The sequence below is a fragment of the Myotis brandtii genome, unplaced genomic scaffold (genome assembly GCF_000412655.1).
Source record: "Myotis brandtii unplaced genomic scaffold, ASM41265v1 scaffold668, whole genome shotgun sequence".
Taxonomy (NCBI): Eukaryota; Metazoa; Chordata; class Mammalia; order Chiroptera; family Vespertilionidae; genus Myotis; species Myotis brandtii.
The window spans coordinates 3551403-3575635 of NW_005370597.1; the positions used below are offsets into that span (position 1 = coordinate 3551403).

The 24233-nt window shown below is 52.0% G+C and overlaps 1 protein-coding gene and 1 long non-coding RNA gene across 4 annotated transcripts; one reads left to right on the forward strand and one right to left on the reverse strand.

The window, feature by feature from the left end:
• Positions 1-1565: 1565 nt before the first annotated feature.
• ARAP3 (ArfGAP with RhoGAP domain, ankyrin repeat and PH domain 3) lies at positions 1566-23273 on the reverse strand. 2 transcript variants are annotated; one of them, XM_005881085.2, is made up of 32 exons: positions 22373-23272; positions 22198-22259; positions 21983-22094; positions 18615-18818; positions 18418-18487; positions 18056-18176; positions 17782-17966; positions 17596-17702; positions 17151-17350; positions 16970-17055; positions 16647-16829; positions 16312-16447; positions 15412-15528; positions 14858-15005; positions 14648-14750; positions 11929-12148; positions 11166-11229; positions 10795-10958; positions 8704-8916; positions 8332-8437; positions 7291-7438; positions 6948-7016; positions 5989-6063; positions 5776-5890; positions 4191-4319; positions 3978-4111; positions 3697-3779; positions 3565-3600; positions 3397-3460; positions 3159-3296; positions 2923-2961; positions 1566-2431 (listed from the first exon to the last, which is right to left on the reverse strand). In XM_005881085.2, the coding sequence occupies exons 1-32, from the start codon at positions 22894-22896 to the stop codon at positions 1955-1957; spliced, it is 4632 nt and encodes a 1543-aa protein (XP_005881147.1). In that variant the 5' UTR covers positions 22897-23272; the 3' UTR covers positions 1566-1954. The 2 variants fall into 2 exon arrangements, with proteins under 2 accessions (XP_005881147.1, XP_014384613.1); XM_014529127.1 differs by lacking the exon at positions 2923-2961 and having other exon boundaries at positions 22373-23273.
• LOC106723881 lies at positions 1837-11236 on the forward strand. 2 transcript variants are annotated; one of them, XR_001359621.1, is made up of 3 exons: positions 1837-1910; positions 2691-2894; positions 11183-11236. It is a non-coding gene; the product is annotated as an uncharacterized LOC106723881 (long non-coding RNA). The 2 variants fall into 2 exon arrangements; XR_001359620.1 differs by lacking the exon at positions 1837-1910 and adding an exon at positions 2426-2581.
• Positions 23274-24233: the final 960 nt, after the last annotated feature.

Consider the following 24233-nt stretch of genomic DNA (forward strand, 5'->3'; position numbering starts at 1 on the left):
CCCCGCCCTCACCCCGCCCACGTCTGGTCCAGCTGCGCGTAGGGCGGCGAGACGCTAGGGGGCCGCGGAGGAATAAACCTCTGTTACAGCTTCCAATACCCCAAAAGGGTCCGGGCCGCTGGCTGGACGCCGCGTCAGCTGGGCGGTAGGGGGAACCCCAGGTTTCTGAGTCAAGACGCCTGGGTTCTATTTCTAGTGGAGCCGCTGACTCAGCCCGTAATTATTTCTAATTAATCATTTACATATGCAGATCGCCAGTCCCAGGCTCAAAGGGTGAAGAATGGCGACCAGGGAAACTGAGTCACTGGATGCCTGGGTGAAGTTTGTCTGACGAGGGAAACAGGGCTGGTCCCAGACCTTTTCTCACTTCCCACTGAACTGGAAAAGCCAGAGTGCGCTGAGGTAAGAAAGATGCCTGGAGCCAGAAAGGAACCAGTCCCAGAAGAAAAGACAGGTGCATCCAAGACCAGGGGAAACTAAAAGACACCAGCGAGTGGGTGTGAGCTGAGAGGTGAGCGTGGGGCCTTGCGGGCCGGAATGCCCCAGTCACCTTTAGGGTCTGCCCTTCAGCCCCCACACAGCTTTCTGAGGCTCCACACACCCTTTCTTTTTTTAAAAAATATTTTTTTAATATATTTGTATTGATTTCAGAGAGGAGTGGAAGTGAAGAGATAGAAACATCAATGATGAGAGAGAATCATAGATTCGGCTGCTGGGGATCGAGCCCGCTTTGACCTGAAACCTTTTGATGCACGGGGGATGCTCCAACCAACTCAGCCACACAGGCCAGGCAGTACCTCACACTTTTAAAACTGCTCCTTCAACCTGATTCTTCCCCAGTCAGCTACCTCAGGTAACATAGTAAATGGTACTACTCTCCATCCAGTTGGGAAAGTCAGAAACCCAGGGTCAGTGTGCCTTTCTTCTGCCCCCATATCCATCTTCAAGTCCTATAGGTTGTTTCTAAAAAACATCTCCCTATTGACCCACTTCCCTCAATTTCCAAAACCACCAGCCTAGTCCAACCCTCATTATCAGTCTCCTAGTTGAATATCCGGTCTCCTTGCTTCCAGTCTCTACCCCCACCCCCCCCCACCCCACTACAATCCACTGCTCATAAACAGCCAGAGTAATTGATTAAAAAAAAAAAGGAAATAAGATCTCATCGCTCTCTTCCTTAAAACTCCTCAGTGGCTTCAGAATAAAATCCAAATGCCCTGGCATAGTCTACAAGATGGTGTGTGATTGGGCCCCTGCCCTTCTTCCCCTCTTCAGCCTATACTCTTCTCCCACTCCCCACTCAGGGTGCTCCAGCTTTCATGCTGTTCCCAAGCAAACCAAGCCCCTTCCCACTGGCAGTCCAAAAGCCTTCATGCCTCCTGCTTTCCCTCTCCTTCTGGAGTGCTCCTCCTCCCAGCTCTCCACATGTCTTCCCTCTTACCCTTAAGTTTCTACTCTTCACATAGGCCTTCCCCATCCACCCACCATAAAGGCTCCCTCCACAAGCACATCAAGTTGGAGTAGGACAGAGTTGGAGGATTATTCAGATCTCCGGCTTCCAGATCTTTTTTTTTTTAATTTAATGCATTAAGACCATTCTTTTCAAACCCCAAATCTCTCACAGAACCCCAACATATCAAATAGATAAAGCAGGAGTTGCCCTTGTTGAGGAAAAATATGTGGGGCCCGCAGCTCTGAGAAACAGTTTGACGTTCGCTGCTCTACTTCTTTCAGTTGCTTCATGGTACAGACAAGTGAGCAGAGGCCCAGAGGGAAGCCATGACCTGCCCCTCTCCGGGCAGGACACAGTCTCTGGAGCCCTCAGTTCCTGTGCTGCTTCCACAGCACCACACTGGAGCCTAGAGTCTTTCCAGCCAGGGCAGAGGAAGCTCCCAACAGTGCCTGCCAAGGTGAGAGCTTGGTCTTTTGGTTAGGTACTCCCTCGGACTGCTGGTCATGTGAGGGGCTGGCTGGAGGGTAGACTGGAAGTGCAGGGAGGTGGGGAGGGGAAGCCAGGTGTCTGTGTCGGATGGTTGTTGGGGCTCAGGGGCTGGGGACTGGAGGGCTGGGAGGGGCTGCCCAGGCCTATGGTGGTTTCCCCCTTCCTCAGGATGAGGCTGCTGAGCTCCTGGAGCAGTTGCTCCTCCAAGGACGATTGTGCCTGGGGGCTGTTCTTTGAAGGGGGACCTGGAGGGGGCTCCGGTGGCCTCTCCTCCCGGCCTGCCTTGGAGAGAAGGGGTTGATCAGAGGATCTCTGGCTGGTGAGGGAGGTCTCTGACTTGGCTGTCTGCTCCTTCATAGTGAAGAAGGAGGTGGAGGTGTCCTTGGTCAGCTCCGGGAAGGCCCCCACTTCTTCATACACTGGCTCCTCATACACAGGCTCCTCCAGTTCCTCTTGCTCCTCTACAGACCCCTGAGATGACTTCATTGGCTGGACGGGAATGGGTTGACAGGAGGCAGAATTAGAATTACTGGGTTATTCATCGTTATCATTTATTGAGCTCTTGCTCTCAGCCCGATGCTGCAGAATACTTTGCAGATATGGTATCAAAATAACTCTGTATGATGGGTTACACTGAAGGTGAGTGAACTGAGGTACAGGGGGCTTAAGCTGCCAAATGGTAGAGCTGGGGCTTGAACCCTGGTCTGTCTAACTCTGAAATGCATTCACCTTTCTTTCTGTTTCTCAGGTCCTGAACCACTCCCCGCTTTCCTCACCATCCCTCATTTTCTTTACTTTTCCTGGCCCAGCACTCTCTCACTTACTCTTTTTCTCTCTTACACACACACACACACACACACACACACACACACACACAAACACACGTGGCCTGCGGAGACAAATACAGGGAGCACACCGGCTCAGGCAGCACAGAGGAACACAGCGCTGACAGGTACCGCTGGAGCAGGCACAGTACTCACAAAGAACATGGACAGGGTCCTCCGATTGTGAAGTCGCCGCTGGGCACAGGTGGGGTGGGGATTTGAGGAGAGAAAGACACGGAGACACAGTGAGGCCTGGCAACAGGAGGTGGGGAGTAGGGGCACAGAAAAGGCAAAGGGGGGGCCCTAAGCTGGCAGGTGCACCACTCCCTTCTGCAGTGTGGATAGGGCACAGGCAGGGATCAAGAAGGGCTTGAGTGGGGCTGGGACCTCACCAGAGTCTGATTGGCAGAGAGAAGGGTAGCCCCGCTGTCATCCCCACGGATGGGTAGCAAAGGCATGGTGCCAAACTTCTGACGGGCCAGGTCTGAGGAGGAACGGCGTCGTAAGACCACTGGCTGCTGGTCATCGTGCTGGAGGGAGGGGAAGAGGTTGGCACAAGTGGGCATGGGAGGTACTGAGGGGTAGAGCTAGGACCACAGACCTAGCCCTCCACTTTCTCCTTCCCCTCACCTGGGCTTTGAGGATGCTGGTGGTCCAGTCCCACATCTCATCCTCGTCAGTGCAGGACAGGTAGCTGAGGGTAATAAGAGGGGAATTTAGGGGAAGGAAAGAGGTCACAGCTATAGGGACGGAGGACAGGGTTGGGCCAGAGGAGAAGCCAGGCTGGGAGGTACTCACAGGTGCATCTTCTCCAGTATCAATGTGAAGCCCCACCTGAGAGGCAAAGGAGAACAGTGGTGGGGTGATCAGACAGACCAGGGTGGTGGTGGCAGGGAGGCCCTAGAAAGAAAACTGGGGAAGAAGACTCACGGTGTTGGAGGCTTTAGCTTCTTCCGGATCCCCAGGTAGACCTTGGCACCTTCCAAAGACCACTCCCGTTCTGGTTTAGAGCTCTGAGAACATGGACGGAGTCAATGAGGTTGATAGGTGAGAGAGAAGGATCACGGTTCATGAGGTTGAGAAGTCATGGAAGTATTGGGGAAGCAGTGAGATTGATGAGATTATGGGCTGTGGTGTAATAGGGTCAGTGCAGTCATGGCTCCTCACAAACAGCCACCCAGTGTCCCTCCCCGATAGCCCCAGGGCCCCACCTTCTTCTCCTTGAGCAGCAGTAGGCAGCGACCACGAACCAGAAAGAACCTCTCCTGGAAGCGGTTTCCCAGCAAGCGGGGTGGTTCCTCTCGACACCGCAAGAGCCCCACCCTTGGGCTCTCCCGCCGGACACCTGGGTACAAATAGGCAGTACTAGGTGGGAGGTCCTGGGGGAGAAGCCTAGAGGTTCTGGGCTGAGGAAGGAGGCTCACCTGTGAAGAGGCAGCTGGCCTGGGCCAGGGAGACTTTCCTCAAGAGCAAGGAGGCCGAGCAGGGCTCTGGGAGCTGGCACCATTGTAAGGCCTGCTCCAGGACCCTTTCCTTGGGGTGCAGTGGCCGTTCTAAGGGGCAAGGTGGGAGTGGGTATCAACCAGAATATCCATCCACAGCCTGGAGCCCCCAACTCATTCATTCATCCATTCCACCATCCAGCCACAGACATTTGTGTTAGCACTGACTCTATGCCAGGCACAGTGGTGGCCTTGGGGATGCAGTGGTGAGCATGAAACACATGGCCTGCCTTCACAAACACACAGCTAGTAAATAGGTAAGTAAACAAAACAATTAAAGGCAAATAATTATTTGAAAGAAACAATAAGCTGAAAGAGAGAGTAACGGGGCAGCTACTGAGATACCGTGATTAGGCAAGGCCTTTCTGGGGGCGCATTTGTAGAAGAAACTCAGAGGCCTGAAGGATTAGAAAGAAGTCATGCTAAGATCAGGGGGAAGATTTCAGACATGACAAAAATGCAATAACAAAAGCCCTGAGTCAGGAAAGATGTATTCGAGGAGCTAAACAGAAAATGTGGCTGGGACAAAGAGAGTAGATGAGAGGATGAATTATGTGAGATGAGGTCTGAGGTCTTGTGGACCACAGTAAGGAACTTGAATTTTAAGTCCAATGGAATTTTAAGTTCAATGGTAACCCATTGGAAGGTTTTAACCGTGGGAATGGTATGATCCGATGGACTTATGCTTGAAATGCCCATTTGACTGCTATGCAGAAAATGGATAGTCAGGAGGCAAGAATGGAATACTGGCCAGCTATTTCCTTTCTGGGACTGTATATTTTAGTGGTTAATGTTGGGGGTAGAGACATAATGGTGACTTTGATCAGGGTGGTGACAATGGTGGAGATGGCGTAATAGATTCAAATAGAATCTACTGAACTAGTTGGTTGGGTTGAGTATGAAGATGAAGAAAAGGGAGGAGTCCCAGAGGACTCCCAAGTGTCTGGCCTTGATAACTGAGTGAATGGTGGTGCCACTGACTGAGTTAGGGAAAACTAGGAAATGGCCTAGACTTTTTGTTAGGGGAGGGGGCTGGGAATTGAGTTTGGTCTTAGACATTTTAAATTTGAGAGGCTTATGAGATGTATAAGGGGAGGTGCCAAGTAAACAGTTGGACATGTGAGTCTGGAGCTCAGAAGAGGGGTCTGGTACGAAGATAAAAATTGGGGGGGCAGCTTATTAATGTCATTTAAGCCATGGGGATGAATGAGCTCATCCAAGGAGAAATGTCAATAGAGAAAGGAAAAGGGTCCAGGATTGAGCCCTGGGTTGCTCCAACATTTGGAATCTGGGCAAAGGAGGAAGAAAAGCCTCCTTCAAGGTAGAAGGGAAACCAAGAGTTTGTGGGGTCCATGAAAATCAAGAGGAGAGAATATTGAGAAAGAGGGAGTGGCCAACTGTGCAGATTGTCCCCTCATGTACATGGGAAGTATCTACTGTATTTGGAACAAAGAAGTCGTTGGTGTTTGACCCCCCCACCCCCATGCACACACATGGTCCTACTCACCCAGCTCCCCATGCTCGAGAATCTCAAATGTCACCCACAAGTCAGTCCCAGCTGCTGTCCCCCGCATCTCCAGTACCTGGTTAGTCAGCTCCTCAGCAGTCAGTGTTGGGGACACCTGGGGTCAGGGAAAAGGCAGAGGACCCTTGCTGGTCAGGCCATTGCCCGTCTCCCACATCATCCTGTCATCTCCCCTCCTGTTCCCTCAGGACTGACCTTAAGGGTGACACAGTTGTCTGGGAGCTGTTGTTCTATGTAAACCTCCATGATGAGGTCTCCAGCCTGGGATAGCTGAGGGGAGGGGAAAAGAAGTCAGGAGGACACAAAGGATGTAAAGAATGAAGGCCAGAGGTCTCCCCATGTTGTCTCATAAACATTCCCCCCCTCCTCCCCAACGTCTCTTCCCAACCTTCACCCCCAAATGGCTCAGGCGATCATGTTATCTCATAAACATTCCCCTCCCCCCAAGTCTCTTCCCAACCTTCACCCCCAAATGGCTCAGGCGAGGTGTGGCAGGACCACATCTTCTTTATTTGAAAAATGGCACTACCTACTTCATGGAGTTGTGTGATGCTAACGTGTCTGGAATAGAATAAGTCCTCATCTATTTACTATGGTGTTTATTATTACTATTCTCACCTCTGTGAGAATAATACTTATTCTTCCTTGGATCTCTTACACGTGGAACTGAAGGGGTTATTACTATTCTCACCTCTGTGAGAATAATACTTAGCTATTCTTCCTTGGATCTCTTACACGTGGAACTGAAGGGCTTCTGCCACTATTCGTAATGGAGCAGCGGTTCTCAACCTGTGGGTCGCGACCCCTTTGGTGGTCGAACGACCCTTTCACAGGGGTCGCCTAAGACCATCCTGCATATCAGATCTTTACATTACGATTCATAACAGTAGCAACATTACAGTTATGAAGTAGCAATGAAAATAACTTTATGGTTGGGTCACAACATGAGGAACTGTATTTAAAGGGCCAGAAGGTTGAGAACCACTGTAATGGCAACTCCTCACGGAGGAATAAATGAAGCAAATCTTAAACCAACCCCTCTCCCCAAAACATCTCCCTCCTTGGGTTGCCCCTGTGTCCAGAAGCAGAAGGTCAGCTTCCTATCTTGATGTCCCTTCCTGGCCCACTCAGGAGCCAAGGCCAGGACAAGTTACCTGCACATCCTTCCAGGTGGTGATAAGACTGACCTCCAAGTCAATCTGAGCTACCTGGTCAGAGTCGATCTGTGGAAGAGCCAGAGGGAGTGTGTGTGATGGGGGTGGGGGATGTACTGGGAAAGGAGGGGAGCAGGGAGAGATGTGAACGACCAGAGAACCTGTGTAAGAGCTAAGAACCAATCGGGCAAGGATGTTAGAGCAAAGTTATGGGTGAAAGGGGCCCAGGGCTCTGGGAGATGGTTCTGATGCTGAGGGCCTTCAGAGGGCTGGGGGCTTGTTGGGGTGAGAGGATCCAGAGTTCAGGAAGAGGGACTGTGGGTCAGGGGTTGAGGGAGCTTACATCAAAGACAGAGACATAGCCGTCGATGAGTTCCTGTAGTACCCGCACCTCGTGTTCCCCACGCCCATCCGTCTGGAACACGCTGGGTGCAAAGAGCAGGGCCAGGTTCCGCGTGCACATCTGGTTCAGAGCCGCACACTTCTGCACCCTGCAGAGGGCGTGAGGGTCACAAGGAATGCAGTTTGTGCTTACCCGTTTATCAACACATCTATTCATTCAGCAAACACTTAATGAGTTCCTACTGTATGCAGGCCCTGGGTTAAACATTGGGATGCAAGAGTAAGATATAATACTGGCTCAAGGAGCTCCCAGTCTAGGGGAGAGACAGACAAGGAATAGGTGATTTTAAGTATAGTAGGGGTCAGCAGACTTTTTATGTAAAGGAACAGATAGTAAATATTTCAGGCTTGTAGGCCATACAGTCTGTCACAATGCCTCAACTTTGCTGTTGTTGTGTGGAGGGAACCATTGAAAATATATAAATGAATGGGCATGACTTTACACTTTACAAACTTGGTTTACAAAACAGGCAGTGAACTGGATTTGGCCCACAGGTCATAATTGGCCAGTCCCTGTGATATAATGTAATTAGTACAGCATAGCTGGGGTTCACCCTAGAATCATTTAAAGACCTGTCACCCCAGTAGACAGGCAAAGATAGATCTGCATCTTCTTTTTGTCTCCTACATATGTTCCTTTGCTTGGCATAGAATAATAAATCCAAATAATGTTAACTGCTTACTATTTCCAAATACTTACTACACACATGCCAGGTGCTGTAGTTAAGAATTTTACAAGGATTATGTTACTTAAATCTCAAATCACCAGTGAGGTGGATACTATTTATTACATAGCTTTCTTTTATAAGTGAGGAAACTGAGGCTTGGGTCTGTCTGATTCCAGAGTTCACACTGAAACTTTATGCTATAATACCTTCGCTTAACAACTGTTTGTGGGATGGATGAAGGAATGTAAACGAGGGGCTTGGGCAGAAGTGACAAAGGGTCAGTGAGGGGGTTGTAGGGGGTCTGCCATACTGACCGATAGAGATGCCCGATGAGGGTGGCGAGTGTGCGGCGGTTGACCCTCGGAAGGCAGCCAATCACTTCTTTGTACTTCTCCAGGCGCTGATTCTTCTGGGGCAGCTCTGGGATGGAATAGGGGAGGGTTGGAGAGGATCAGGGAAGGGAGAGTCAAGGGATTTTTAGAGAAACAAACCCAGGATTGGTGTGTTTCTGCCCCCTTCCCACCTTGCCCTGAGCTGAGTCCCTGGGTGATCCTCCAGTGGGGGGAGTGATTAGGCGGGGGGCTGCTCAATCCCACAAGGGAGCCTCAGGGATTCTGGTGGGGTAGGTGGACTTCCTGGTTGCCCCTTGGTTGCCTGTGAGGAATTCTTAGGGATCTCGAAAGTACCAGCAGCCTCCCTCCATCGAGGCAACAACCGTGCAGAGGTCACGGGGTCATCGAGCTCTCGAAAGAAGCGTTTGAGTGTGTCGGTGACATCCTCCACAAAGTGCTCCCCTGGTCGGAGTTTCACTGACCGGGCATCCCGCCTGAAGTCAGCCAGGAGCCGCAGGCTGCGGGCCCGAGCACCCCCTTTCCGGTATACGCCCTCCAGCCGGAGCCCTGAGAACAGCCAGCATCTCTGCTCACAACTGCCCAAAGACCCACCACCACCCACCCAGCATCCCATCCATGATCTCCTACATGGCTTGTGGCTATTGGTGGGGTCATAGAGGAAGAAATCTGCCTCCATGGTCTTGCTTTCCAGGGCCCTGCTCAATCCTCATCTCTGAAAGTCCTTAACTAACCATGCATCACACATAGCAGCCCCCATCTCTCTAGCTCCTCATCACTTTTATTTTTAAACAGCACTCTCTAAAATCACATTACAGGCCTTAGTCATTTGAAGATTCTGCATTTGCAAATTCATCTACTTGCTAAAAGTTATTTGTAACCCCCAAATCAATACTGATGGTACTTCTTTAGTCATTTGGGAACATGCGCAGAGCAGAGAAAAATTTGAGCTGCCTGTTGGACACATTCCCAGCTAAGGTGTCATACAGTAAACAAGTGTCTTTTCATGGCATATGTAGAGCCATGTTTTTTGCATTCTTGTGTGTGTGTGTGTGTGTGTGTGTGTGTGTGTAATCCTGTTTAAAATGGCCCCCAATTGTAGCGCTAATGTGCTGTCTAGTGTCCCTAAGTGCAAGAAGGCTATGATGTGCCTTCTGGAGAAAATACATGTGTTGGATAAACTTCCTTCAGGAAGAGGGTGTAGTGCTTGTTGGCCATGAGTTCAGTGTTAACAAATCGACAAAACATATGAAATCAAGTGTCTTTAAACAGGAACACACATAAAATAAGGTCATGTGTTGACTGGTCGATGGAAATGTGACCAGAAGTTCTCAGGAACCTAACCCTGTCTTTCCCCTGGGGCAACGATTCAGTGTGCATTAACTCAGTGTTAGCAGTCACTCTGTAGAATATAACTACCTCGAATAATGAGAACTGATTGTATTTGTTTTCTTAGTCATTACCCATCTCGCCTGCTAGTCTCTGAGCTTCATAGGACCTTCCCTGTTCATTGCCATGGCATGTGGGAGAAGCTCAACAAATATCTGTTGAATGAAGAATGGCGGTGCAGGCACTGTGGAGGAGGGGGCATGGACACCCACTCTCTTTCCCCAGGCTTTTTCATGGGCCTCTGACTTAATTCCTCCTTTGAACATAAGGGAGGCTGAGAAGAGGACAGGGGTCTGTGAGTGGGGGAAGTCACTGCATGGGGCTACTGCCAACGCATAGAGAATGTCATTAGCCGCTGACTAGTCACTGTCCTGGTTGTAAGCACAACTATTTGTAGGTTTATGGATGTGCTTTCCCCCCCTTTACTGCCCTTCTTAGTTATCTGCGGATTTTCCTTCTCAAGAGTTCATTCTTCTAATGGGGATTCACCCGGAAGATAGATTCTACTGGGTCCTTACTTGGGCTGGAGAATAAAGCAGAGGCCAAAAGCTCACAAAGAATTCTGGGAACCACTTGCATAGCTGAACTTTTATGCCTGGAAAACCTCCCACACAGAATAATTGTGTTCAGACCTTCAAGGATTTGGCTGAACAGCTTGGCTCTGGCCCCGTAGCTGCCCCCTCTTTGTTCTCCACGGTTCTACATCTCTAGTCACATTTCAGTGCCACTCTCTCTCCATGTCCACGCCCCACAGACAGTTACCATGGAACACTTACTACCTGCTAGGTCCTGCACTAAATGCTTTATAGGTGTTATCTTACTGTCACAACAATTCTGGAAAATAAGGACGGTTAGTAACCCCATTTTGCAGATGGAGAACAGAGGCTCAGAAAGGCTAGCAGCTTTCCAGGGGGTCACTGAGCAGAGGCTGTCAGGCTGGAGGCTCTGGAGGCCAAGCTTGTAGGCAGATCACTACCCCGTGGCTGTGTCCTTGTTCCCCATCTCCCACTGGCTCAGTATTGACCAGTACCCACTCACCATGCTGGGTGACAAAACTGATGCAGGCATCCACGATGATGGGGATGTCACCTCGGCTCATCTGCTGCTCCTGCAGCCCTGTGCCGCCCCCACCGGCTGCTCCCCCAATGGCCACATTCCATGCTGAGAAGTCCAGCCGGCCCTCTCCCTGCAGATACAGGGTCCTGAGACCCAAGGGGCCTGGGTCAGAGCCATCTCCAGAGGATCCGCTGAGGCCCAGAATCACAAGGACCAGATTTCCTAGAGTCACCAGAAGGGGCAGCAACCCCCAACCCAGACAGGGCCTCTGAACTAGGGAAGGGACTTTCAGGAAGTGGGCGGTGGTCCAAGGGTGTGGGCTGAACTCTACAAAGGGTAGGGGCAACACTTACCTTCCTGTCTCCACCAGGACCAAATGCTCCTTCTTGTCTGGGGTGTCAGCTGCCGAGACTACACCTGGGAGGAGAATCATGGAGATCATCATCATCATCATCATCATCATCATCATGACTTAATATTTATGAAACATTTAAGGCACGGAGGTGCAGGCTAGGAGCCTTATAAACGATGTTGCATTAAATCCTATGAGTTACACATTATTATCCCCACTTTACGGGTGACACATAAAGCTCAGAGAGGTTAAGTAACTGCCTCTGATTACTTGCTATAAAATGGCAAAGCTAAGCTTGAACTCAGTTCTCTTATCTCCAAAGCCCTAAAACATTATCTGACACTTCCTCTTTCAGGAGAAAGTGAGAGCACCCAGTCCCCTCTCCCAGTCCCCAACCAGCAAGTGACTCCAAATAATGATAATAACAATAACATTTATAACATATACCATTTACTGAACACTTGTGAGATGCCTCCTCCCAGGCTCTGTGATAAGTGTTTTACATGTGTCGCCTTATTTGAAACTCACTACAACCTTGTTATTGTGCCTGTTGCAAAGATCAGGAAACTAAGGCATAGAGAGGTTAAGTAACTTGTCCAAGATTACACAGCTAGGAATTGATAGAGTGTGAGGGGTCTAAATCTGGGCAGTTTGACTCCAGAGCTTGTGTCTGAACCCATTGTGTTCTGCTATTTCCCACAGGGAAGGTCCACTCCTTCCCCCCTCCATGGCCACCCTTCATCCCTGTCCCCAGCCCTGCTCACTGATCTCCTGTAGCCGCCGAAGATGCACCATGTCCTCAGGGACTGCAGGGCCAGGGCCCGGTGCTGGACACAGGAAGAGGTGGTCACCACGAAGAAGTCCAAACCCTGACAGCCAGAGGCCAGGAGCCAGGGCTGTGTAGGAGGGGGACCGCAGCCACAGGCGGCCCAGCCGCACCAGCCCAGGGCCCAACAGCTGGTGACAGCTCAGCGGGGAGAACCACTGTGAAGCAGGAGGAGGACATGGGGAGAGAGGAAGATGGGGGAAGAGACAAGAGGTGGGGGAGAGAGAGTGAGAGGGCCAGGGAAAGACAGAGAAGGACGTGAAGAGAAAGCAAAAGAAAGAGGGTAATGAAAAGGGATGGGGAGGGAGTGAAGGAAAGGCCCAAGGAGAAGACAGAGATGGATGGAGAAAGACAGGAAAGAAATTCAGTTCAATTTAATTTGCTCCAACCAACACAGAGAAGACCCCTGTGTGACAGCCTTATGCCCTTACTTGGGATGTAGGGGTGCGAAAGAATGGGGAGCCGAAACGCTGTAAGGAAAGAGTCTTGATGCCTTGGGAGGTCCCATCACACAAAGGGGCCGGGAGAGGCTTCGTGGACAAAGAACTATTTGAGGTGGACCTGGAAGTAGTGCTTTTCAAACTACCCGTGATGAAGGAACAGGAAGTTTTTTCTTTTATTTTAATTTCCCATATATGCATAACCCATGAACACAGACAATAGAGTGTGAAGGCCTGGGGTGGGGCGGAGCCCGGTGGAGGAGAGTAATGGGGGACATCTGTAATACTCTCAACAATAGAGAAAATTTACCAAAAAAATATTTCCAAACTGTCACTAACAAATACTTTAATAAAAAACAATAAAAATGATTACTAGAAAAATTAAATGAAAAAAGAAGTACATACAACATATAAGCCGCCAATTTTATAATGAAATTCCACACATAAAGTCACTCTGTCAAATGGTTATGAAAGCTAACTCTCAAGTTCTGTACTTGTACTGTCACAGGCCATAACAAAGAGTCCACAGGCCAGTGCAGTGACAATCTGCAGCCCACACGTTGGGCAGTACCACTGCCTAAAGGGTGGGCTAGATTTGTGGAAAGTGTACATGATAATAAGAGGAGAGTTGGACTCAGCTGGTAGGGCCATGACAGCACCCTTAAAGGACACAGAGAACAATTTCTTGGTGTGAGGAGTTACAGGGGAACAAGAGAATGGGGTCAGAGAAGTGTCAGATGCTGCAGATATGACCTGGGTTGGCCAGGAGGAAGCTCTTGGACCTTGACAATGGGAAGTCACTGGCCACCCACAGGAGTAAGAGAAGAGTTGGACTCAGCTGGTAGGGCCATGACAGCACCCTTAAAGGACACAGAGAACAATTTCTTGGTGTGAGGAGTTACAGGGGAACAAGAGAATGGGGTCAGAGAAGTGTCAGATGCTGCAGATATGACCTGGGTTGGCCAGGAGGAAGCTCTTGGACCTTGACAATGGGAAGTCACTGGCCACCCACAGGGCAGCAGATTAGAAGAGTATGGCAGCCTGGCCTGCATGGCTCGGTGGTTGAGTGTCAACCTATGAACCAGGAGGTCACGGTTCAATTCCTGATCAGAGCGTATGCCCGGGTTGCAGGCTTGACAGGAAGCAGTCGATTTTTGATTCTCTCTCATCATTGATGTTTCAATCACTCTATCCCTCTCTCTTCCTCTCTAAAATCAATAAAAATCTATCCCTCTCTTCCTCTCTAAAATCAATAAAAAAAATTTTTTTTTAAAAAAAGAAGAGTATGGCAGAGGAAGGCAGCAAGGGATTGAGGAACGATAGGGCACAGGACTTTCTGAATTGGTGCTAAACTGAGGGTGGAACAGGGCTGAGGGAAAAGCTGCGTAAGGAAGGGAATGACTGTCTTCATTATCACCATTACTATTTCAGCACCCACAGACGGTGAAATGATAGGGCACAGGACTTTCTGAATTGATGCTAAACTGAGGGTGGAACAGGGCTGAGGGAAAAACTGCGTAAGGAAGTGAATGACTGTCTTCATATCACCATTACTATTTCAGCACCCACAGACGGTGAAATGGTAACACGACACAGAGAATGAGCCTCACGTGTCTCTCATTCTTAGCCTTACAGGGTGGGCCTTTTGTACCCACTCTACCCTTATGGAAAAGCTCACAGGGCTGAGAGGCAGAGGACTCAGTTCCCAGGATGTGACTCCGGAATCTGAACTTTTAATTCCAGGGGGAGGGTGCAGGATGGAGAGAGATGGGTTTGCCTGGCAATGGAGAAGCTAGGCCAGGTGAAGGCGGCCTCAGGACCTGGAGGGTGGGAGGAAGAAGTGGGAGGCAAGGGCAGCTTCTCTGTGGGAAGAGACCCAGCACAGGGAGGTTTGGGCCATGAGCTTTGGGGACAGAGGCCTGATGCTCTGCTGCCTTCTAGTTCTGTGACCTTGACCACGTGACTTTATAACCTCTGAGACTCAGTTTCTTTATGTGTGAAATATTAATAATCCTTACCTCTGAGGGTTGTTGTGAAAATTAAATGAGATATTGAGTGGGCAGTGCGTACCCCAGGCCCTGGCACAGAATACATGCTCAGTCACCTTCACTGTTAAAGGAAGAGGTAGGAGTGGCTACAGGAACAGAGAGGATAGGATGGGGGCAAGTGCAGCCAGGAAAACCATGAGCTGTCAGGGAGGGGTCTCCGCTGTCTCACCTTGCCCATGGCGCTGACCCAGGCCTCCAGACTGTCAGCTCCATCGGTGCCAAAATGCTGGATCCTCCCCCCGGTGAGGATGAGCTCAAAGGAAAAGGGGAACCTGGAAAGAAGGTGAGGTCAGGGAAGAGAATGGGGTCCAAGGAGGTGGCTTCAGGCTTGGGATCAGGAAGGGAACAGGGGAACTCAGTGAGTATGGCAGGCTGTTACCTGTCAAGGTCACCTGAGTCAGTAGGTGGAGGGCTCACACCCAAACATACAACATCCTGGGGCTGGATGAGGCTGAGGGGTTCAGGGCTGCTTTCTGACACAAACATTTCCAGAGCCGCTCCCAGCACGCACCACAGTCGGGAAGGAGCTAAGGGGAAAGCTGATGGTCAGCAGGCAGAAGACCCCTGTCTCCACTGTCAGAATTCCTTCACTAGACCTTTATTCTATGCCAAGCCTTCTGGCCATGTACGATCTCACGTAATCTTCACAACAACCCTATGAGATGGGTATTATATTCGCTCCTAGTTTATAGATGGGGAAACTGAGGCTCAGAGTTTGCGTAGCTGGCCCATCTCATGGGTAGGAAGTAGCAGAGCTGAGATTTGACACTGACCGTCTGACTTCAAAGCCAATGCTGCCACCAGGCATAGTTCCTCTCTTACCCCCTGCATCCAGCGCAGTCCTGGGCATGACCCCACTTTCCCATCCCAGCCCTCTTCTCCCTGCCTCCCATCCTGGTTTCTCCTCCTCCAAGCCCTTGGCTCCCCGCTTACCATCCCGGCCCCTGCGAGGGGGTGGGGGTCCAGCTTTGTTGCTGATGGGACCACAGTACAGGAAGCTGCTGTAAGTGGCAGGCACCACCACCTCGTTGTACACGTCAAGGGAGGGGTCTGTAAGGGGAAGGAGTAGTGGTCAGGTCAGACCAGTACCATGGGATGGTCTGAGCCCCTCAGGGAAGGGATTGAGTTGAGGAAGAGAGTGGAACCGAACTCCACTGGCAGCATGGCTCAGTAGAGCCCAGTTGGGCTGGACCACTCACTACTCAAATTAGAAAAGAGGGTGGGATGAGCCCTCTAGCCCAGCCCACTCTTCTCCTCACTAAACAGTCTACCAGGTAGTCAGTCCTGGTGGAGGCCTCAGAGCACGGATCATCTGTAAGGGTCTCAGCCCCTCTGGCCTGCCCACTGGAGTCCAGCAGCTGTAGCTGACCATTTCTATGAGCAGACTGCCCCCGGGGAGATGAGACCTGGCCTATGGGTTAACCCTGTCAGGAGTAGACAGCACTATCACTTCAAACGTCCAGAGCCACACCCTAGGCCAGGGGTCCTCAAACTACGGCCCGCGGGCCACATGCAAATACAAATATTGTATTTGTTCCCGTTTTGTTTTTTTACTTCAAAATAAGATATGTGCAGTGTGCATAGGAATTTGTTCATAGTTTTTTTTAAACTATAGTCCGGCCCTCCAACGGTCTGAGGGACAGTGAACTGGCCCCCTATTTAAAAAGTTTGAGGACCCCTGCCCTAGGCAGTGGCCAGCATCAGGTCCTTTCATGACATCAGAAACAGACCCGGGAGGATTCTAGCTAGGCCATTGGGGGGGAGGGGTGGGTGATTGCAGCACCTTAGAAGAACCTAGGCACAGGTTGGGGCTGAGAATTGTTGGGGGATTACCTGGGGGCAGGAGACCAGGGAAACTGCCATCAAGGCCTGAGGGAGACCAGGGCTCCTCACCCTCAGAGGCCTCGACACAGAGAAGCTGGGTCATGTTCTTCAGCAGGTTGGGTCCTGCCACCGCTGCACACAGTGCCTGCAGGAGGGCAGGGATTCGTCAGCCCCAAGACCCAATCTGAGAGCCCTGGGGACAGACTACTGGTCACCAAAAGCAGCCCCCCCCCCCCCCCCCACCCCCAGCTCCTCCCCCCCCCCACCCCAGCAGCCCCAGTCTAGGCTTTTCAACTCAGAGACTGCTTTCCCCCTCCCCATCAGCCCCAACCCATCCCTCCTACCTGGAGAAGCTGGCTGTGATCTGGATGCTGAGGGTGGGGCTTCCGGTAGAGACCCAGCCGGTACTTCCGGGAGATGAACTCTCCCCGTGGGCCTGGGGTTGTATCTGGATTTATCCTCTCACCTGGGGGTAGGGCCCCTGCCCAGAAGCGGTTGGCACGATCATTTCCCAAGACAATGAACAGCTGCAGGATGACAAGGGGCAGAGGCAAGTGATGGGAATTCAAGGGTCCCTAGACATTCCAATCCTGTCCCCAGGGTGGGTCCAAGCCTTTTTAAAATGTTCTCCTTCCTTCCCCATTTTCTCCCTCTTCAGACTCCTCACCTGCACTATCTCATTACTCCAGACACTTGTGTCCAGCTTCAAACTCTGCACCTTGGAGATCCCAGAACCCAGAGCCCGGTGCTGACCTGTTAGAGTGTGAGGAGCATGAGGCATGGGCACCCTGAGCCCTCCCGCCCCGCCCCCGCCTCTTCCCATTTCAGCTAAAGGCTCCGGGCCTCACCCGCACACTGCTTGCAGATCACAACTCCCAGGTTGACAGCAGCCCAGTCTGGGCGGGAGGCCCCACAGTCCGCACAGTGCAGGTTTGCCCGATTGGACCAGATCTTCTCAGCCACCTCGTAGTCAGACAGGGTCTCGGTTACTGCTTCCTGTAGAGCGGCCGCCCAGCTCTGCCGAGCGCCCCCAGACTCGGCTGTGAAGCTGAGGGGTGGACAGCCAGTCTGTGGGCATGGACACCCTCCCCACATGCCCCATCCCACTGGCCATTCCTACAGGAACCACACAGGTCAGCCCAGATCCTCCTAACAGCCTTGACCCTGCTCTCTGGACTCCCATCAGGGCACACCCACTGACATCCCACTGAGGTGGCCTCCCGACCTCTTCACCCCTGTGCCTCCCTCAAAAGTCTCTCCCCCAGCCTTGCCTCCTGCCAGTCTGGGCCCCACCTGAAGCAGCGATGGGGCGTGAGCAGGTCGAAGCTGCGACTCTTGGTCTCCCGGACACTGCACCCTTGCAGTTCAATGAAGCAGATCCCGATGCCCAGGGAGAAGGCCTGGCGGGGTCAGGGGGAGGTGCAGTGAGGCTCCCTATGGGATAAGCCAGGCCCCTCGGCCCAGGCCAGCCCTTCTCACCTGCTCACTCTTGTACAGCGCCAACTCTCCAGGGCTCAAGGCCGCAAACACCTTGGCCTTGTGTCCACGCAGCTCCAGCATGCCTGTGCGGAGGGGTCGGGGCAGCTGGGGGGCCCGGGGGTGGCCCAGGAGACGCTGCTCTTTCAGGCAGGATTGCAGCGTGGAGCACCAAGTGTCCCGCTGAGCTGGTGGGGGACAGGGAAGCAGGCCAGTGGGCCGTGTGCTCACATGGCCTCCCCACCCCTGCCCTGACCCAGGGGGCCCTGGCCCTCACCTTCGCTCTCCGTGCGGAACACAAATACCCTCTGGCTGGTGATGACCTGGAATTTGTTGTCTTTGCTGCTGCGGGTCATCTCAATGGCGGACAGAGGGATCACACCCTTGGGGAAGGGGTCCTGGAGAGATAGCCCAATGACACACAGGCAGGAACTCAGTCATGTGTGCTGACACCAGGGGCCACACCAACTTTTAATGAGACCAGCACTCGTTCCACAGCAGTGGAGTACAGCTGCTAACCTGGCTTCTTTAGATGCTGACATCAGTCATGCAGTGACTGCCTTCCGATCCTGAGCCTCCCTCAGCGCCCCCTCTCCCTCCCCGTCTCCCAGGCCCCAGGCAGCATGCCCTGGACCCCACCTTGTCATTGCCAAAGTACATCAGACTCCTCCCATTGAACTGCACAAAGCGCCTCTGGAAGACGTAGTTTCTAGAGAGGGGAGGGGCCAAGATCAGTGAGTGGTGGAAGCTGCATCCTCGAGGCTCCTAGGAGCACTTGGGACCTGACCCCCACCCCACCACCAGCCTCCCTCCCCTTCCCTTCCCAGCAGTCCCACCCCTGAGGGGAGAGCTTGTCTAGCCAGCCACTGAGCAGGGGCATGGGGCGGTCTGCCGTGGAGGAGAAGCTGGCATAGGGTGAGATGAGGTCATCACTGGTCTCCTCTGTGTTCAGGGTGGGCAGTGAGAGGGCGGAATCCCCCGGCAGCTCAAGGCTGGCATAGCCGGCATCCTCCCGTGTTTCCAGATCCTGCCTGCTGAGCCTTGTGGGGGCCAAGACAGAGAGGGACACACATTAGGCCCAGTTCCCTGGACACCCCCACCCATAGCACCTAGTAGAATGCCTGGCAGGTACTGGATCTGCTTTTCAAACGGGGAAACAGGGAGGCTGGGCACCCAATCAGCCTGGACCTTCTTCCGTGAGCACACTTGAACTTTTCTTTGGGAAAATTTCAATCCCTCTCCTCTGCCATTAGTAGATGGCTCCCTGTCATGGTTGCTTATATCTAATCAATAAATTTTATAGGCTCTTTCTCCAAAAAGTTCTTGACTTTGTCTCCCTGAATCAAGTTCCCATTAGTTCTCACCGGAGTGATGTAATTGCTTAACGGGTCACCTGTTTCCACTCCGGCCCTCCCTCCCACATCCATTTTCCCAGCACCACCAGATTGCTCTTTAAAAAATACAAATGAGATCATTTCACTCCCCTGCATGAAACCCTGTAATCACTTCCCACTTGGCACTTACGATAAATTCAAATTCCTTACCCTGGGCTGGAAGACCTTGGACATTGAGACCCATGGCTACTCCCCTGACCTCACCTTGCATCACCCTCGCCTTTGCTTACTACAGATCAGCCTCCTCCTCCTCCCTCTCTCAGAGCCTTTGCACATGCTGTTCCCTCTACTCAGAAGGTGCTTCGTTGGGCTGCCTTTTCTCATCCTCAGGACTTTGCTTACACCATCTTCTCAGAAAGTTCTCTTATTTTCTGTCACCTTTCAGTGGTTCTTAAGCTCAGCAGCACAAAATCGCTTGGAAAACTTAAAAATACCGGAATATGGGCCCCAAACCAGAGACTTAAATTTGAACTCCTGAGATCGGGGCCCAGGCACCTGTCGTTTTCAAAATTCTCTAGGTTATCACACCGCTAAGGTTGAAGACCATTCCTCGACCAATTTGTTTCCTACTTTCCTGAGGAACTGAAGTAATCAGACAAGAACTCCCAGACTCCCAGCACCTCCTCTACCCAATTTCACACACACTCAGCTTTCCTCCTGTTACCATAATAAACAACCCTGTCCAAAGCCAGTCTCTCCTCTATGTCCTTGATTCTACTCCCCTCACCTACACAAGGACATTACCCCAGACTCTCTCCCTTTTCTCCCCCTACATCAACTAATTTTCCCTCTCTACCAGACCATTCCTATTCACCTACAACACACGTAACATTCCTGCCCATAAAAAAACCTTTCTTGACCCCACTTCCACTATCAACAACCACTCCAACTCTCTGCTCTTTGCAGAAAAACTCCTAAAGAATGTTATCTATACCTTTCCAACTCCTTCCATTCTTTCTCGAGTCCACTCTGATCAAACCCCACGTTGCCAACTCCAGAGGTCAGTTCTCAGTCCTCATCTCACTCACTAGACTCTCAGCAGCAGTTAACACAGCTGCTCTCTCCCTCCTCATTACACATATGTCCTTCACTTGGGCTCCTACATCACATTCTCCAGCTTTTCCTTCTCCTTCACTAGCCATTTGTTTTCAGTTTTGCTGATTCTTCCTCTTCTCCCAAACCTCTTGACATTGAAGTGTGCCAGGATGCTGAGTTCGGTCCTCTGCTCTGTAGACACTCATTCACAGCTACATACACGCATCTAAACGCTCACAGCTCACAGATTTAGATCTCCAGCTCAGACCTCTCCCCCAAACTTCAGACTTGCATATCCAGTGGCCTGTTTGTCATCTTCTCTTGGGTGTATAATATACACCACAAATTTAACACATCCATCACTGAACTCCTAACCTAACCTCCAGTCCTCCCCATCTCAGACCAGAGCAACTCCAGGAATTTTCAGTTGCTCAGAACAGCACTAACAGAAGTCAATATAAAAGCACAAAGTACATAATTTTAATTTTTCTAGTAGTCACATTAAATAAATAAAAGTAAGCAGGTGAGCCCTGGCCAGTTGCTCAATGGTTAGAGCGTTGGCCTGCCGATCCAAGGGCCTGGGGGTTTGATTCCTGGTCAAGGGCATGTACCTCTGTTGCAGGTTCCCCAGCCCAGTAGAGGTGCACAGGAGGCAACCAATCAATGTGTCTCTCTCATGTTAATGTTTCTCTCCCAATCTTCCTCCCTCCCTTCCACTCTCTCTGTAGAAATCAATGGAAAAAATATCCTTGGGTGAGGATTGAAAAAAAAAGAGAGGTGAAATTAATTTTAATAATACATTTTATTAAACCCAAAATGCCGAAAACATTAACACTTAATATGCCATCAGTATAAAAATTATTACAATAATTTATACCTATGTCTGTTATTTCATCTAGTATTGCTTTTTTTTGGTACTAAGACTTTGAAATTTGGTCGTTGTTTTACTATCACAACATCTCACTCCAGACTGGCCACATTTGGTCAGTAGCCACATGTGGTTAGTGGCATTGGGCAGTGCAGACTCAGACTGAAACCCTTCGAGTCATTCTTAAAAGCTCTTTTTTTTTCTTTCACACCCTAATTTACTAGGACAGTTGGCCTTCAAATTATAACCAAAACCCAACCACTTCTGTCCACTGCCTCTGTCTGAGATGTCTCACTAGGTCACTGCAGTAACCTCCTAAGGGGGTCTCTGCATTTCCTCTTTTGCCCCCTACAGACCATTCCCAGCACAGCAACCAGAGGGATTCTGAAAGTCAAACCCTTCCAGTGGCTTCCCATTTCACTTAGAGTAACATGAAAGTCCCTACAAGGTCCTGTCCCATCTGACCCCTTTCACCTCTCTGACACCTTCTCCTCCCACTCCTCCCTCCTTAGCCCATTCTGCCCCAGCTGGCCTGGTCTCAGCGCCTGTGCCCCTGGGCACATGGCCTCTCACACGCGTCCTGAAGGTGTATGGGATGATGCTCCAACCACTGAGCCACACCAGCCAGGGCATGCACTGCTCCCTATTTTAAATGATATGTCCATTTGTCAACTTGTTTTATTTCCTGTCTGCACCACTGAGACTCAAGCTGCCTGAAGCAGGGACTAGGTCTGTTATATTCGTCCTGCATTGGAGCCTACCTGTGGTGGAGATACAGATACAGACCCACTGGCTTGTGGACAGTGGACATTCAATGCACATCTCATGAATAACTAGATCCATGGCCGCCGCACCAGCTCCTCAAGCTTCCCCACTTCCTGCCATCATCGCCCTACTGACTACTCACCTGTATTCAGCCCTGTCCTGACAGACACCTCTGCCTTCTCTTCTGTTGGGTGCCCCTGGGACCCCCACAGGCTGGACACCATAGTATAGGCAACCCGGATCCATGATGTGCACTGACAGGGGAGGAGGGGGAGGCAGAAAGAGGAGATCAGGTGGCGGTGTCTGAGGTCCTGAAGGGCACTGTCCCTCTCCCCCTGCCCATGATAACCCACCTACCTGTGCCTGTGGTGGGCCTGAGGGCAGGGGTGGGGGCAGCTGTCTGGGAGCTGTCTGGGGCCCTGAGGGGAAAGGTCAGTGGTCATTAAGGGAGAGAGAAGGAAGGACAAGCCCTCATACCTGCTTCTCTCTGCCCCTCCCCAGCATCAATCCCCAGGGACGCAACTTCACTCACGTGTCCTGAGCTGTCTGTGCCCCGCCTCTTAAGTCCAGGCCGAAGTAGATGGCATTGGGCATCATCTCCACAGTATTTAAGGCTGAAGGCTGCTCAGAGGAGGTGGTGGGGAGAGGAAGGGACCTTGGGTTGGACTCTGGGCTCCTGGGCACTTCTGGTCTCAAGTGGGCTGGGCTCAACCCAGGCCTCTGGGTGGTAGTGGGGCCACTGAGCCCGCCAAATACTGTCCTGGGCTTAGGCACAGGTTTGGGGGGCTGAGCTTGGGGAGCTGGGCTGGAGGATGGCTCCATGGCTCTATCCAGTTGGGGATCTGGGGAGCCCTCGGCAGCGCCTGTCTGCAGCAGGCGCAAGATGCGTTTCCGGTGCCCTGTGGCGCAGATGCCCAGCTGCTTCAGCTCCTCGTGGCCCAGGCCCCGGGCTGCACCTGCCGTCGCCATGCCATGCCTCCGGAACGTGTCTGCATACTGCTCCAGGTGCACCGTGGCCAGCCACACAGCGATGTCCAGGTCCTGAGGGGCAGCCATGGGGGCTCAGGCCATTGCTGGGGGGAGGGGCAGGGGGAAGGGAGGGCTCAGGCTGAGATTCCCCCTCCCTCTCTCAAAGTCTGAGGCCTGGATGGGGATACCAGACTCCAGTCTTCCTCCAAAGAAAACGAACCAGAGGCCTGCCATCTGGAGGCAGAGCTATCCCAGGACATCAGAAGGGGCTTTCTTATTATTGTAGGAGAATCCCTTCATTTGCAGACGAGGAAACTGAGGCCCAGAGAGGGAGAGATGCTTGCCCCAGGCTCACAGCAAGCACGTGTTAGTGTTGGCCCCCCAAGCTCCTGCCCACCCCGGGTCTAGGTCAAAGCTCTGCCCTGCATGCCTGCACAGCCAACCAAGTAAGTACAGGACGAGATGCGAGAACCCTCAGGGATGGAGTGGAGTGGAATGGGGTGGGGGTGGGGGGGCTGATGTGGCCTGATCCTGCTGTGGCATCAGGTGGGGACAGGGGCAGCTGTGGCACAGGAGGAGTGCAGATCCCAGTGCCACTGGTTTCCAGAGCTGAGGTACAGCTCAGCCATCCTGATCCTGGTCATTCCCAGTTCCTCCCCTTCCACCTATTGTCTCAGCTCAGACTTCCTTCCTGTCCCTCCAGCCCTGGCCACCCACACATCCTGTCTGCCTTGGTCAGGCTGCCAAGAGAGCCTTAACGAGTCCCAGCATGTGGGATCCTGGTCCTGGGCAGTTTGGGGATGGAGTGCAGAACTGGGCCAGAGAGAGGAGGGCCCAGGGGTACTCCAGGCTCTTACTCTCCACACATAGTGCATGCGCACAAGTCAGCACTCACCCTGCAGGCGGCACAGCGGTGTGAAATGGCATCCCCTTACCTCTGCTTTCTCCACGCCTTCCTTTTCCCTGCCTGTGCCGTGGCTCAGGCCTCCAGCCTCACCTTGACCCTGGTCTATTCTATGGACCTACCTCTGATCCTGTCTCCCCTGACTTTTATCTCTGCCCTGTCCCTGTCTCTAACACAGCCCACTCCCGTCCCGACCTCCAAATCCCTGTCCCTCTCCTGGTTTTGCTCTCTAAGCCTCTCCTTGCCTCCGTCTCTAGTTTTAACTATTTAGTTGCAACTGTGTCTCTGGCCACCTCTGACTCCAGGTTTCTGTCTCGCCCTGTTTCTCTCATGCGGAGTCCTGACCAGGACTCCCTCTGCCCCAGCATCAGTTCTGGCTGCTCTGCCTCTCCGTGGCTGGGCCCATCCCCAAGCTAGGGCCCCCGGCCCTGACTCAGAGCCCAGTTTCCCGGTGACTCAGGCCGGGCGGAGGGCACGGGACTGGGAACCAGGAGGTGCGCGGGGCAGGAGTGCCGGGGGC

Coding starts and splice junctions, on each gene's coding strand:
- ARAP3 (XM_005881085.2), bottom strand. CDS start 22,896: ATGGCTGCCCCTCAGGACCTGGACATCGCTGTGTGGCTGGCCACGGTG. Junction 8,438..8,703: donor TCGATGGAGGGAGGCTGCTG/GTACTTTCGAGA, acceptor ATTCCATCCCAG/AGCTGCCCCAGAAGAATCAG. Junction 3,461..3,564: donor ATACTGGAGAAGATGCACCT/GTGAGTACCTCC, acceptor TATTACCCTCAG/CTACCTGTCCTGCACTGACG.